Source organism: Periplaneta americana, chromosome 14 (genome assembly GCF_040183065.1).
Source record: "Periplaneta americana isolate PAMFEO1 chromosome 14, P.americana_PAMFEO1_priV1, whole genome shotgun sequence".
Taxonomy (NCBI): Eukaryota; Metazoa; Arthropoda; class Insecta; order Blattodea; family Blattidae; genus Periplaneta; species Periplaneta americana.
In genome coordinates this window covers 29634848-29650017 of record NC_091130.1, presented here as the reverse complement: position 1 = coordinate 29650017, position 15170 = coordinate 29634848, and the positions used below count along the sequence as shown (strand labels likewise).

Below are 15170 nucleotides of genomic sequence, written 5' to 3'. Positions count from 1 at the left end.
GTACTGTGGAACAACTGAATCGTGGTAGAGGTAAAGTTGCAGATGCAGTAAGAGCTAAGGTGGACACTGTACTTTCAAAAAACCCTGGATATGAAGAACTACAAAAGGTTGTTGCTGTGATGAGTGGTGAATCAACAGTGAAGATTAACTTGGACTTATCCCCAGCAGACATTGTGAAATTGAATTATGTACCAGTTACTTCTTGTGACGTCGAACGCTCTTTTAGTCAGTATAAATCTATCCTCAGAGACAATAGAAGAAGATTCACTTTTCAGCACTTGAAAGAAATGTTTGTAACCTATTGTTATGGTAACAGACAATAAAAATTGTGTTTTGTTGAAACTACATTGGAAGATAAGGTACGTCCATTATATTTTTTGTTTAGTTTGATTAAAATGTACCAATATTTAACGTACATAGTCATTTTTTTATAATTTTAAGTCCATATTTAATTCCATATTTTGGTAAAAATCCATATTTAATTCCATATTTTGGTAAAAATAACTACATATATATTTACATATTTCATATATTTTTAGTCCATATAAATCCGTTCCCTGGTGATCAGTTACAGAAAATGTTACCTATTATACAGAGTTTTAAACATCATTCTTCTTATGCCACTCTTAAATCAAATGTATTAATACTAGAGAAAAAATAGATGAAACATACTTTCTCATTATACTTTTGTTTAACATGTTTGTGATAGTTCATTTCATGTTGAATCTTTCGTACACTACTTTTAACACTTGAATATAAATAATTGATTAAATGGCGATCTTACTCGTGTTAATTGTGTAAGCATGTGTGGCGTACAGCTGTTTCGGTGCTTCTTCACACCATCTTCAGAGCCCACTAGATCTCGGCGTCATCTCGAACTTCGCTGCCTGTTGTGTGGGTGCGTTCAATTGTTGAAAAGTGTTTAAATGTAGTGTCAAATAGTGTGTCCCAGTGAGTATGAATAACGGTTCATGTGTCTATATTTAACTATTGCAGATGATAGATAAAATGAGAAGGTGGACTGATAGAAGGAAATACAGACACACGAAAACACACCCCAACGATATTCTCAACACACAACTCAATTTCAAAACACATACACTCTTTGACTCTACACTACGAACGCACCCACACAGGAAACAAGAGACACCAACAACAACCAGTTCCGAAGATGACCGAAAATAGGTCGAAACATGTTAACAAGGTATGTTAATAATATTTAACACAAGAAAGTTCTTATCATACATATTCCGAAATAGGTTTTCTATTCATTTAAGTGTACCCTATCGTCTCTTTCAATCTGCAAGGTCATTTCACTTCCACTCTGTATATTGCACCATTGTCTAAGCCCGGGAGGTGACCTGGGTGGCATTCACGAATCCGATGCCTCAGCCCTGACAGAGTCAGTTTTCATTCTTAGACGATTGTCCAAGCCCTCCCAACCTCTCAGCCTATTTTTAACTATTGCAGATGATAAGGTGGAGAGGGTTGGTAGACTGATAGAAGGAAATACCCTGAGAAAAACTCTGTGCAACTTCTGATATGCCACTACAGATTCCATCACGATCCAGCCAGAGATCGAATCCTGGATAGAAGATCACTTGAACCACAGATGTGGTGAATGTTGTGTTGCTTTAAAGCAGTGATCTTCACAACTGACTGAAAGGCAGGCAATTCTTTATTACAAAGGGCAACTTTATATGGTCGTGTAGGGCTGCGTGAATTTGAAATTATTTGTGGCAACAAAGACAATTCTGGAATTCTCACTGTACATTTCGGACTTGTCCAGAAAGGTGTTCCCCCTAACCCCACCCCAGAAAAATACTCCTTTTTTGTTTCTTAAATTTACGAACTATTTCATGTCGGTATCTTCAGTCCCTAGGCTTATAAATTTTGTTTGAAAAAGTTTTCAACATGAAGCTTAGGCCTATCGTAGATATTAATTTCTTTATTTTCATGTAAGGTTCCTTTTTGCTCTCTTTCCACCAGAACTTAGGTTACGTTAATTTTGCAAAGCAATCGTTTAGCCATTACTGAAGCCCTATTTTTTTTTTGTTTCAGAAATGATTAGATTGGACTTGTAATTATATAAACAATAATTTTATTCTCCAAATCAAACGTTTTTGGAGACATACTTCTATACCATGTCCTTTATCACTTGATCTTGGTTAGAAAAACATTGATGATGAAAATTGTTGTAGCGTGATTTCGGAAAAGTCGCCATTTTATTTTATTTGTCCCCCTCTTCCAAAGAGAGGCCAATCAATTTATATGTGATATTTATTTCATATGCATCATTCCGTGCTGCTTTAACTTGTAGATACTAATCCGTCCATTATTTTAGGAAATATTGCTGGACAGACAGATATATGGTGTCTCAGAAACCATCTTTGGAATCAGGCATGTTGAAAACTTAAATTTTCTGAAAGTTTATAAGTCGATGTTTTGAAGTACCACAATGTTTTAATTTTATAGGTACTTTGTATAATGAGAAAGTAAAAATAAAAATAATTAAAACAAACCAATTCTTTTGTGTTGGTAATTTTATCGAAGTTGAGGTGCTGTAGAAACTTGTACATTTTTATATAAAATATAATTTATTTACTAATATAACTTTGTTTTCTATCAAATGAATTCGGACCCCTCTACTGGGTGTTCATTTCAAAGTGTGTCATGACGTCACTGTTGTTGGGTCACCGATTTGAAGCGAGTTTCAGTTTATATGTTAGAGAAGTTGCCTATTATTTAAGGCGTTCTTCAATCTGAACTTGAGAACGTGTATGGTATAACTTGAACGTCGTAGCAACAGATGGCGGTCTGTACGGTCTGTGTGCTACCATAACCTCTTTCGAACTGTGTTTTGCGCCGGCAAGTCGTACGCATGGTATTTGTTATCATCGGTTGCGTACGGTAACATTCCACAACACAAATCAAATGCTTCGTGTCCATGTTGACCGTCGAAGTTAATGTCAACAAATACGTAAGTAATCGTCTTAACCCTCTCCCCATATCCCGACAGTACGTATTTCCAAACAGTTCACATTCCTGCCACTACTGGCGTTACCGTACGTATCGGCACGTACTCTTCAGAATGAACGCCGTACTTGCTAGCCAACTTCTCTGCCTCTTAGATTATACACCTGAGCTGCGGAAGTGTAGGAAGATTGAATTCTCTAGGCTCATCAGCTAGCCACATGACGGCATACAGCAAGCCAAGACACATTTTGAACTGAACACCCAGTATTGTTCTTTCCTGGGAAGAAATAAAAGATTTTTTTTTTTTCATAACTTCCACAACAACCTTACATGAAACGAATATCAGAAAGCTTTCTGAGTTAAGATAGTCATAAGGACCCAATATGATTAGGGAGATGAACTTCTGTGGAAAATACCCAAAAACAAAGAATATGAAGAAAAATACTTATGAGATTTATTAAAACAATTTCTCATGGTAAGCCTTTGGTTACTATTTTTGGTATTTACTTTCTTGTACTATTTCTCATCATCTGGTATGTTATATCCCGGATTATATATATGAGATTGGCCATTCCCATATAATATTTATTACTCCATGTCAGCTCTACAAATTCCTTTCTCACTATATAGTACAGAAAAACGATATAATTTGAGTGTGCCAACATTAAATTCCCTTACCCAATTTACATAAATTATCAAATAAATGATATTGCATTATGCGATAATTTATCACAGGCTTGACACCGCTGCTGCCGTTTCAGATCTAGGGTCTTTCAGCCATATCGCGTCTTCTGTTGTCAATCTGTGGAATTACTCATGTTATTGTCAAAAAATCCTATATCGTGGCCAATCTGTTATACGTGATCAGGCCAGTGGTGGTTCCTCGGGGGAGGGAAGGGAGGAACGTCCTCCTCACATTTTTCTTCTTCTGAAAGTAAATACCAAATAAAATATGTGCCTTAAAATTCGAGGAAGATTCGACAATTTTTAAGTTCACAGCTATAAGTAAACCTTGGTTGATCGAGTTTTAAACGACATACGCTCATGTGCTGTAGAAAACAGTGAGAAAGATGCGAGATTGTTTGTGTGGAGGAAAGCCAATCCTTTCCTCCTTTACTGCAGTTAACACACATAGACAACAGCTCACTGGCAGCCAGAGAAAGAAGCAGAGTTTTAAAGCAAGTAAATGAACGGAGAGGGAGGAGATCCTCCTCTGAATCAGTGCATGGGCGGGAAATAGAAACCGACTGGTCGTGCAGCAAGCTCGCTACAGCTGCCATCTAATGATGTTGCATTCAACCAGACTAACACATCTTAGAGGAGGCACAATAAAAACAGTTTTAACGCAAAGTTATGACACCATATAAACTTTTTTAAAATTATAAATGAAAATATATTATTCATTGCACTTTGTGTATAGGGTACTATTCATGATTTGAAACTTTCGAGAATATTTGAAAGTTAAAGTCGGGTTTGTATAAAACAAAGAGGAAGTACTACGTTAGTATCGTAAATCATTTTGGCCACTGAAATTCACTTCCATTCATTGTCTACTAGACAGGACAACATCCAAGTTGTCAGTTTTGTACAAATATATTTGAAATAGAAAGTAGGCCTACTCCAAACTACATTATTTTTAACATAAAAAAATTAATCAGCCAAGGGCAGCTTTGAAAAATAATGATAGTATGACTACAAGAACTGACATTCTTCAAAAGCATATGATACTGAACATGTAAAATGTACATGTGGCAACACAGACCACGTGGGTGGGTGCAGTGTTCTCGCTTTCCTAACAGATTATTTTCCATTCCCACTTCCGTAAAACGGTTCTGGTTATGTGTATCTAGTCTCTTCCAACACGTGTGATGCTGTAGTGTATGCGAAAATGCTGCGAGGTTGTGAATTTCCTTGTAATGGTTAATTTATGTAATTATTCAACAATGACTGGAAGTGAAAACATATTATATTTTGGACAATTATTTAGGAAACTCAGTTTACAAGAACAGATTATTGCTATACAAAAGGGAAGCCAACCCGAACGCTATCTGGTCTTACATGTATGCATGTAGACTAATTTGTAGCATGTTTCATTCACGAAGGTGTCATTTTGTGCAGTTAACTTCATTCCTCCTCTTAAGAAACATGCGGAAGCCGCCACTGGATCAGGGGTTATATCTATCATTCATACACTTCTTATATCGCGTTTGAGAGAGTAAATGTATATATTTAAACTGCAAACTACAAGAATCGAAGCTCAAACCAATGTGCAAACAAATTTTTCATCTTATCATAACTTCTAACTACTGAACCAATAGATTCTCTATAAAATTGAGTACCAGGTCTTAAAAGGTGGCCAGAGTGTGGTTCTAACTACATCATCTTGTGTTAAGGCCAAGAAAGCATGAAGTCTCTTATTTCATACTTTGAGTTATCCACCACTGTAGAGTAATAGTTAGTATGTGTGACCTGAAACGAATGGACCCATGTTCAAAATCCTGGTTGAGACAAGTTACCCGATTGAGATATTTCCTCAACCAAATCACTTATTTCGTCATCATAATTACACTTCCTTTCTTTCATCATCTCCGTTTCTTTCCAATATTTTGGTCTTGCTCCGATGTAGAGTTGGCTGTGGGCCCCCCGAACTTGTACTCTGTGGTAAGTAGTCATTAGTTGTTGGTAGTAATGTTGTGTACCGCAGTGGCTTAGCATGAAATTTTGAGCAGGGGAAGCTAACTCAAGTTGTCTTTCATGAAATATGAGAAAACGTATTAGGCCTACAAAAATATAGTCTTAAAATAAATAGTAGTCAATGTCAAGTCAGCAGTCGAAGATTGGTTGGAACCTCGTAACACCAATAAGGCATGACCTCAAATGGTACTTAAGGTAGTAAAATATGATTTCACGGTTTACACATATCTCTAACAAATAGACACGTATACGTATAACATTAGCTCACTCTCCGTCATAGTTAGAGAAATCACAATATTAACGGTCAATAGATACAGTACGTAAGTATGCATCTGTCTTTTGGTTGTGTCCTTCATTGACAGCAAGGGAGTCGGTCATTTGTTTTTTTAGGTCACACTTTTGTTCGTAAGTCAGTCTTGATAATAGAATTGTCCTAAAAAATTCAAGTAAATTGGTGTCAGGAACTGTTATTTCACTCATTATTTATTATATCAGCCACAATGCACACTAACACTTCAACTGAACACAACTGACGAAAAGGGATAACTCAGAAACTACTTATTTTCAATGTCAAAGCTAGCTTCTTGCGAACCTTGCGACCAGGGTAGTTTAGTTAGAAAGGGATGGAAAATCTGCGGGGTGGGTTACACAGAAGAATGAGTGTAAGAAACCAGTCTGCTTGGAAGCTGGTGTGTGCAGGCTTCTTGTTTACTGCTGCATCACAAATCCTGAGCTGCCGCATCACAATATTTAACGCGTAAATATAAATCCTATTAAAATTAATACATAATTTTATCCATAAACTGCAAGTATATTATGAAATTATTATTAACTGGGGAAGCTGAGCTTTTTAGCTTACATTGACGCTACGCCACTGGTGTACCGTAGGCTCTCCTCTGGGCTCGTGGTACTTCTTGGGACTGAAGTTGAGGGATCATGGCGATGCCTAAGTGGAAAGGTAGGAGTGATTCTGCAGGCAGAAGAGGAGTTTGGAGACGGCCTGCAAGGAAATCTGCAGTGGAAGGGCCTTAGGACATGCACATCATTCCATCAAGAGCAGCACAATGGTCCCACCCAAATGGCCTGCATGCGAAGGCAGTCTCCAGCACGTGCCCCATCCCTCAATGGGGACTAATAGATTGAGATTGCGTGTGTTGTGGTCTCATGAGCGCAGACCTAAGTCTGGTCTGGATCATGGTGCAGGTTTGAACTGATATTCGTTGAGAGTCCTTCAGTCATTTTCTTATGTCTCACACCTATGAAAAATGTCTAGAAGTGATGCAAAGCACACCAGGCTACCTAAAGTGGCTCTGATCCAAGAGGAATGTAACTATTATATTCTTTTCGACAGCTGCTCAATGCTCCTTGCAACCAGACAGTCATTCCATCTCATTTCGACAGTTCAGCAAAGCTTTCCTGGTATGTTCTGTGTGTGAGTATAATGTAATAATGGACATTTTCGTATGTGAACATATTCCGTTGGACATTTGTGTATTTTGGACATATTTGTATGTGGACATATTCCATTGGATATTTGTGTATTTTGGACATTTTTGTATGTGGACATATTCGATTGGATATTTGTGTACTTTGGAAATTTTTGCATGTGGACATATTCCATTGGATATTTGTGTATTTTGGACATTTTTTGCATGTGGACATATTCCGTTGGATATTTGTGTATTTTGGACATTTTTGTATGTGGACATATTCCATTGGATATTTGTGTATTTTTGACATTTTTGTATGTGGACATATTCCATTGAATATTTGTGTACTTTGGACATTTTTGCAAGTGGACATATTCCATTGGATATTTGTGTATTTTTGACATTTTTGCATGTGTACATATTCCATTGGATATTTGTGTATTTTGAACATTTTTGTATGTGGACACATTCCATTGGATATTTGTGTATTTTGGACATTTTTGTATGTGGACATATTCCATTGGATATTTATGTATTTTGGACATTTTTGCAAGTGGACATATTCCATTGGATATTTGTGTATTTTTGACATTTTTGCATGTGTACATATTCCATTGGATATTTGTGTATTTTGGACAATTTTGCATGTGGACATATTCCGTTGCATATTTGTTCATTTTGAACATTTTTGTATGTGGACGTATTCGGGTGGACATTTTTTTATGTGGACATAGTCCATTGGATATTTTTGTATTTTTGACATTTTTGTATGTGGACATTCCATTGGATATTTGTGCATTTTGGACATTTTTGTATGTGGACATATTCCATTGGATATTTGTGTATTTTGGACAATTTTGCATGTGGACATATTCCATTGGATATTTGCGTATTTTTGACATTTTTGCATGTGCACATATTCCATTGGATATTTGTGTATTTTGGACATTTTTGTATGTGGACATATTCCATTGGATATTTGTGTATTTTAGACAATTGTGTATTTGGACATATTCCATTGGATATTTGTGTATTTTAGACATTTTTGTATGTGGACATATTCCGTTGGACATTTGTTCATTTTGAACATTTTTGTATGTGGACGTATTCGGGTGGACATTTTTTTATGTGGAGATATTTCGACTTTTGGTATCTGAACACATTCCGTTGGACATTTATGTATTTGGAATTTTTGTATGTGGACATATTCTGTTGGACATTTGTGTATTTTGGACATTTTTGTATATGGACATTTATGTTTCTGGACATTGTCATTTTTGGACTATAGCTTTGATGGGCATTATGTATTGGACATTAAGACCTAGGATATCTAACATGGGTTTAAATGATTCGGTAACTGTCGCAACGTGGAACGAGTTACTGATAAAATATGAGCCGTTCAGAGCAAAAGTGGTCTAAGTCAAAATTGGGTAATGAGCTTTAAAGTAAACATTTTGTCAAATACAGCGCAAAGTGGCAATTAATATGTCCTTCTTGCTATCCACTGACTACTAATAGTTTAAATAAATTGAATATTAATTGCTACTTTGCGCTGTATTTTACAGAATGTTTACTTTAACCCTCATTACTAATTTTTGACTTACACCACTTCTGCTCTGAACGGCTCATATAATCCAAGCTTGATTGTATAGGTTTAATAACAGCTACAAAATTTTAACAATATTTACATTGAAGATGATTCACTAAAATTCTCAAACTGTTGTAAATTGCAATTTATAGTGACAAACTGGACGTTGTTCTAGAAGATTTTATTTTGTTTACGTAAATATTTCCATTCATCTCTCGCGTAGAGGAGATTCATTGGCAGTAATTAGTACATTTAGATCCGCAATTATCAGAACTGACTACTGCATTTTAGTGGCTGCAGATGTCGTAATTCAACCGGACGGAATTGAAGAGGAGCGGTAATCTATTTAGACTGGTTATATCTGCGCCTTCCTTCGCGAGTAAAGAAACTGCTGACGGATCTTGGAATCGTAATCATTGTTGTTGAACAGCTGTGAGAAGTTTCTTGCATCCAGCTACGCAGTTCATCGCTTTTTTTAATCGTGTTCCACAATAACTTGCAACATGTGAAACACTTCCAGTTCTCTGTGAGCTTAGAAGAGGCCACTTAGCTATAAATTAAAAGAAAACATTTTATATGAAATAAAATAAATACCGATACGTTTATGTTTTGTGATATTCCATCTACGGGACATTTACTGATCAAGTCCGTACATAAGTACTTATGGGTACCTACAGTGTTTTGTGCGTTTACAGTCCAGTGCAGTACGAGAAGAGCAGTGAATCAGGATCTTTCAGAACTCCTCAATGGAATAACTTGGTAAGTAGTGGAGAAGTGATTTATCAAGAACATTTGAAGTTATTTTGTAGGGTAAAATGGAAACATTTTTAAACTTGTAATTCTGAAAGATTTCGTAGTCACGTTTTAAAAAAATGACAGCGTTTATTCTACGATTTATTTCCGTTTCACGAGGACAGTCCCCGAATTCAGACTTTTGTTCCTGATTTTTAATAAACTTCCCAAATTGCTCGTGTTTTCATACGCGAATTATGAAGGTTTGACGAGTCAAAACTATTAATAGTTAGTACATTTTCTCCACTTCATGGTGAGAAGATCGTGCTCGTAGTTTTCCTACGCTATTAAATACATACACTGCGTTGCTTCATTTTTGCTTTCGATTTAAAAAAAGGAGTTCTAAATTTGGAAATGGAAGTGTTTGTAGTAGCAGTAGGCCTACGTCTTGGGTAGGTAGCCAATGGCACCTATTACTTACTTACTGGCTTTTAAGGAACCCGGAGGTTCATTGCTTCCCTCACATAAGCCCGCCATCGGTCCCTATCCTGAGCAAGATTAATCCAGTTTCTATCATCTTATCCCACCTCCCTCAAATCCATTTTAATATTATCTTCCCATCTACGTCTCGGCCTCCCCAAAGGTATTTTTCTCCCTGGCCTCCCAACTAACACTCTATATGCATTTCTGGATTCCCCCATACGTGCTACATGCCCTGCCCATCTCAAACGTCTGGATTTAATGTTCCTAATTATGTCAGGTGAAGAATATAATGCGTACAGTTGTGTTGCGTAACTTTCTCCATTCTCCTGCAACTTCATCCCTCTTAGCCCCAAATATTTTCCCAAGCACCTTATTCTCAAACATCCTTAACCTGTGTTCCTCTCTCAAAGTGAGAGTCCAAGTTTCACAACCATAAACAACAACCGGTAATATAACTGTTTTATAAATTCTAACACTAAGATTTTTTGACAGCAGACTGGATGATAAAAGTTTCTCAACCGAATAATAACATGCATTTCCCAAATTTATTCTGTGTTTAGTTCCCCCCCCCCCCCCGAGTATCATTTATATTTGTTACTGTTGCTCCCAGTCATTTGAATTTTTCCACCTCTTCAAAGGATAAATTTCCAATTTTTATATTTCCATTTCGTACAATATTCTGGTCACGAGATATAATCATATATTTTGTCTTTTCGGGACTTACTTCCAAACCTATCTCTTTACTTGCTTCAAGTAAAACTCCCGTGTTTTCCCTAATCGTTTGTGGATTTTCTCCTAACATATTCGCATCATGGTGCCTATTACGCACGCTAAAAGGCGAATCAGAAAGGTGGGTGGCATTTGTGAATCCGACGCTGACAGTTGGGCCATCCTGCCTCAGCCCCTGATAAAGAGCCAGGTCTCATCCACACACGAGTAATCTGATAAGCTCCAGCCCCGTAGCCCCAAGCCTTCATATATCAGCACTGAAATCCGTACTACCCCCAAAACTTCATCCCAGTCTATTTTTACTACTATAGATGATAGATGAAATGAGGGGAGGTGAGGAATTATACAGGAAACGGGAGTACCTCGAGAAAAAAACGTTCTGCAACGTCTGCTTTGTCCACCACAAATTCCACCACGACCCGACCGGGGATCAAACCCGGGCCGCTTGGATGGAAGACCAGCGCCTTAGGACGTGAGCCACAGACGCGACAACGTTTAACGTTGTATGTAGAGTCACAGTCTAGTATATACATTCATGAAGCTTGAGTTGTGAGGGTACTAGAAACAATAGACTGTGCAGGTACTATTTCGTAATGAGGCGATAGTAGCGATCCTAGTGCTTACCAACTATCTATGGATGCATGTTTACTACATATTGAGCTTCGTGACTATACAGGGTATTTCCGAGGTGGTGTTACAAACTTTCAGGGATGATGGCGAAGGGCACATGTATCAATTTGAGATAAGAAACCCTGGTCCGGAAATGACCGAGTCGAAAGTTACAAGCAAAAATAGTTTTGTAGAAATGAAATAATTTTATTCCTCTCTACACCTATGTGTATTTATCTGTACATCTTACACATGCTGCATTCACCTGACGTTGTTTACGTTGTCTACTTACATTATTCCATTCAGTGCGCTGTTTGAGGGATGGGGACAGGAAACTACACTAAAGCAATGCAGATAGCGTAATGTGTAACGGACATGGTCGGTCCTGATATGCACGTCTGTAGACAGCAGTGTATGTGTACAAGTTGCAGTGTCCAGTCGATCAGTCCTAGTGAATGGAGGAGTACGCGAGAGCGGAATAAGCAGATCTGATTTTCGAATACGGATGAGCCAATGGGAGGAGTACACAAGCTCACAGATTGTATCGGGCCGAGTACTCACGTAGGAGACATCCGGCCCATACCATCTTTCCACGACTGTTCCAAAGGTTAAGGGGAAGGAGGGCACGTGGTGCCAAATTACAATTCCATTTCCACACAACTATTTTTGCTTATAACTTTCCACTCAGTATTTCCGGACCAGGGTTCCTTATCTCAAATTGATACATGTGCCCTTCGCCATCATCCCTGAAAGTTTGTAACACCACCTCGGAAACACTCTGTATATACTAGACTTTGGTAGAGTAGCGTCTTTACTGGACTTCAGGGAACGGCATCAGAGGACGGAATAAAATAGAGATACCATGAAAGCGAACTGTGAGGAAAAAACTAAATGCATGTACCCTACTGATGTAGCGTACTCCGCTACGCTTCAAGAAGTGATATAATGATACCCCTTCAAAAAAAAAAAAAAAATACTAAATTGCTTTCCAATACTACCAGCCATAAATGTTTGAGGAAGTATAGCTGTTACAAGACGAAAATTGCCGTTGTAATAATTACGGGTTTATACCTAGCTAGTAGGCCTATTGAATGTATTAATTTTTTATTTGTTTTATTTAGCTACCGAGTACAAATTCAAAAGTATATAACAAAAATGTTTCTAGCCACTACCGTAAGAGCCAGGCTCGTGTACGGTGTGGTCTTAGCCAATAATACAACATAAAATTTACAAAGACAGTTTACTAAAGACACTAACTTAATTCAGACCGACAACTAACACACAAGAGAAAAAAAAGCGAAAGACCACATTTAGACTAATTTAAATTGACACTCAGACAGAAACCAAAGACAATGTGAATATGGAAAAGAATGGAAAGTGTGAAGTGGACAGACAGAATAAGAAATGAAGCTGTGTTGGAAAGAGTGGGTGAAGAAAGAATAATGCTGAAACTGATCAGGAAGAGGAAAAGGATTTGGTTGGGTCACTGACTGAGAAGAAACTGCGTACTGAAGGATGCACTGGAAGGAATGGTGAACGGGAGAAGAGTTCGGGGCAGAAGAAATCAGATGATAGACGACATTAAGATATGAGCCGTTCAGAGCAAAAGTGATGTAAGTCAAAATTGGGTAATGAGGTTTAAAATAAAAATTCTGTAAAATACAGCGCAAAGAAGCAATTAATATGTCCTTCTTGCTATTCACTGACTACTAATAGTTTAAATAAATTGAAAATTAATTGCTACTTTGCGCTGTATTTTACATAATGTTTACTTTAACCCTTATTACTCATTTTGACTTACATCACTTCTGCTCTGAACGGTTGATATATGGGTCGTATGGGGAGACAAAGAGGAAGGAAGAAAATAGGAAAGATTGGAGAAAACTGAGTTTGCAGTGAAAGACCTGCCCTTGGGCAGAACACTGAATGAATTGTTTATTTTATCTTCTTCTTTCTACTTATCTACAGTGCGGTTTTGAACTTCCGACCACGAGCGTTTGCTCATACGTGGGTAAATTCTTTAATTTATATTCCTGTTTTGTTTAAATATTTGACATGTTCCTTCTTATTTTATGTAGGATATAATATAATATTTTTAAATGTATTTTTGTTTTTATTATACCGTATTGGTCCGAATATAAGCCGCACTTTTTATTCAAATTTCAAACTCGAAAAGTTGGGGTGCGGCTTATTTGCGCGGCCGATAAATTTAAACTTGAAATGTGGCGCATGTTGCTACCGGTAATTTTATCATTTTGAAATGGAGCAACAATGCCACGCGCTCGTGTTTTAAATTGTCAGCAGTCGTATGGTATATGACGCAATAATGTACCAGTCTTCATATTACAGTGATCGTACTCTTTTGTATGGTAGAACAGATTAAAACAGTTTGTACGTAGCTACGGTTTCAGCCATGAGCGGAAACGTAGAAAGAAAAGCTTCAACAAGCTTGGGAATTCGGCGCAGTTATGACGCTAGTTTCAAACTTGCAGTTATTCGTCATGCTAGGAGTACGTCTAATAGAGAAGCCGGCAAGAAGTTTAGTGTGGATGAGTCTAATGTGCGGCGCTGGATCGCGTCGGAGGATAAACTGAAAAATGCCAATACAACCAGAAAATCTTTCAGAGGACCCAAGGCTGGGAAATACCCTGAACTAGAACGTAGGGTCCTTCCTTTGTACAAGACAAAAGGAAAGAAGGGATGCCTATCTCTCGACAAGTAATCCAGGTAAAATCGTTGGAAATAGCGAAGACCCTAAACATTCCACAGACAGAAATCCATGGGAGTATAGGTTGGTGCCGCAGGTTTATGCGTAGAAGTGGCCTTGTTCTCCGACGAAGCACTTCATTAGCACAGAGACTGCCAGAGGATTTTACTGAGAAACTCATCAACTTCCAGAGGCACGTCATTGAATTGCGTCAGCGCCACTCTTACCCATTACACCAGATCGGCAATGCCGACGAGACGCCCGTATTTTGGGACATGCCGAGCAATATGACAGTTGACAATAAAGGGGCGAAAAGCATATCATTGAGAACAACTGGAAATGAAAAACAAAGAATCACTGTGATACTGGCGGTTACGGCAGATGGAGGAAAACTGCCTCCGTACGTTATTCTGAAGCGTAAAACTATGCCCAAGGAGAATTTACCTAAGGGATTAGTGATTCGTTGCCAAGAGAAAGAATGGTTGACAACCGAACTAATGGTGGACTGGCTAGCTACGGTTTGGAATCGCAAACCAGGTGCGCTGCTCTGTAAGAGGGCTATGTTAGTATTGGATGCCTTTAAAGGTCACCTCACACCCGAAGTAAAGAAGAAAATTACTGCATTGAAGACAGACCTAGTCGTCATACCTGGAGGTATGACATCAAAATTGCAGGTGCTTGATGTCGTCGTGAACAAGCCTTTTAAAGACCATCTCCAAAAACAGTATTCGGATTGGCTTCTAGAAGGAGGTCATGCATTCACTCCATCTGGGAAGATCAAGAAGCCATCTGTCAGCCTTATGTGTGAGTGGATTCTCTCTTCATGACACACGATATCACCAGATTCAATCGTCAAAGGCTTCAAGAAATGCTGCGTGTCTAATGCTATGGATGGCAGTGAGGACGACGTACTTTGGGCGGAGAGTGATGAACAAAGTGACAGTGATGAAACAAATACCGGTACCGGTAGTAGTGAAGTCAGCAGTGACATTGGAGAAGACGGTGATTAGTTGTACCGGTATTTTTGGTGATTTACCCACGTAATACCGTAATTGAAGAAAAAGTGTTTAAATAGTGTAAACAGTTTTGTAACTGGATAATGTGACAGGTAAATTTCACTGCACTCAATTTTCCTTTTGTTCTCATTCTGCACTCAATTTTTCTCTTTTTTTCTCCTTTCCCCCTAAAATTAAGGGTGCGGCTTACACTCGGGCCAATACGG

At 38.0% G+C, this 15170-nt stretch overlaps 1 protein-coding gene across 1 annotated transcript in view; it reads left to right on the top strand.

Moving 5' to 3' along the window:
• The first annotated feature begins 9314 nt into the window (after nt 1-9314).
• Nucleotides 9315-15170, top strand: part of p130CAS (Serine_rich_CAS and FAT-like_CAS_C domain-containing protein p130CAS) — a 425855-nt gene continuing 419999 nt past the window's right edge. Inside the window, exon 1 of the mRNA XM_069845127.1 lies at nt 9315-9447. Within this exon, the coding sequence (XP_069701228.1) occupies nt 9352-9447 (96 nt within the window). The 5' untranslated portion in view covers nt 9315-9351. The remainder of the gene's footprint in view (nt 9448-15170) is intronic.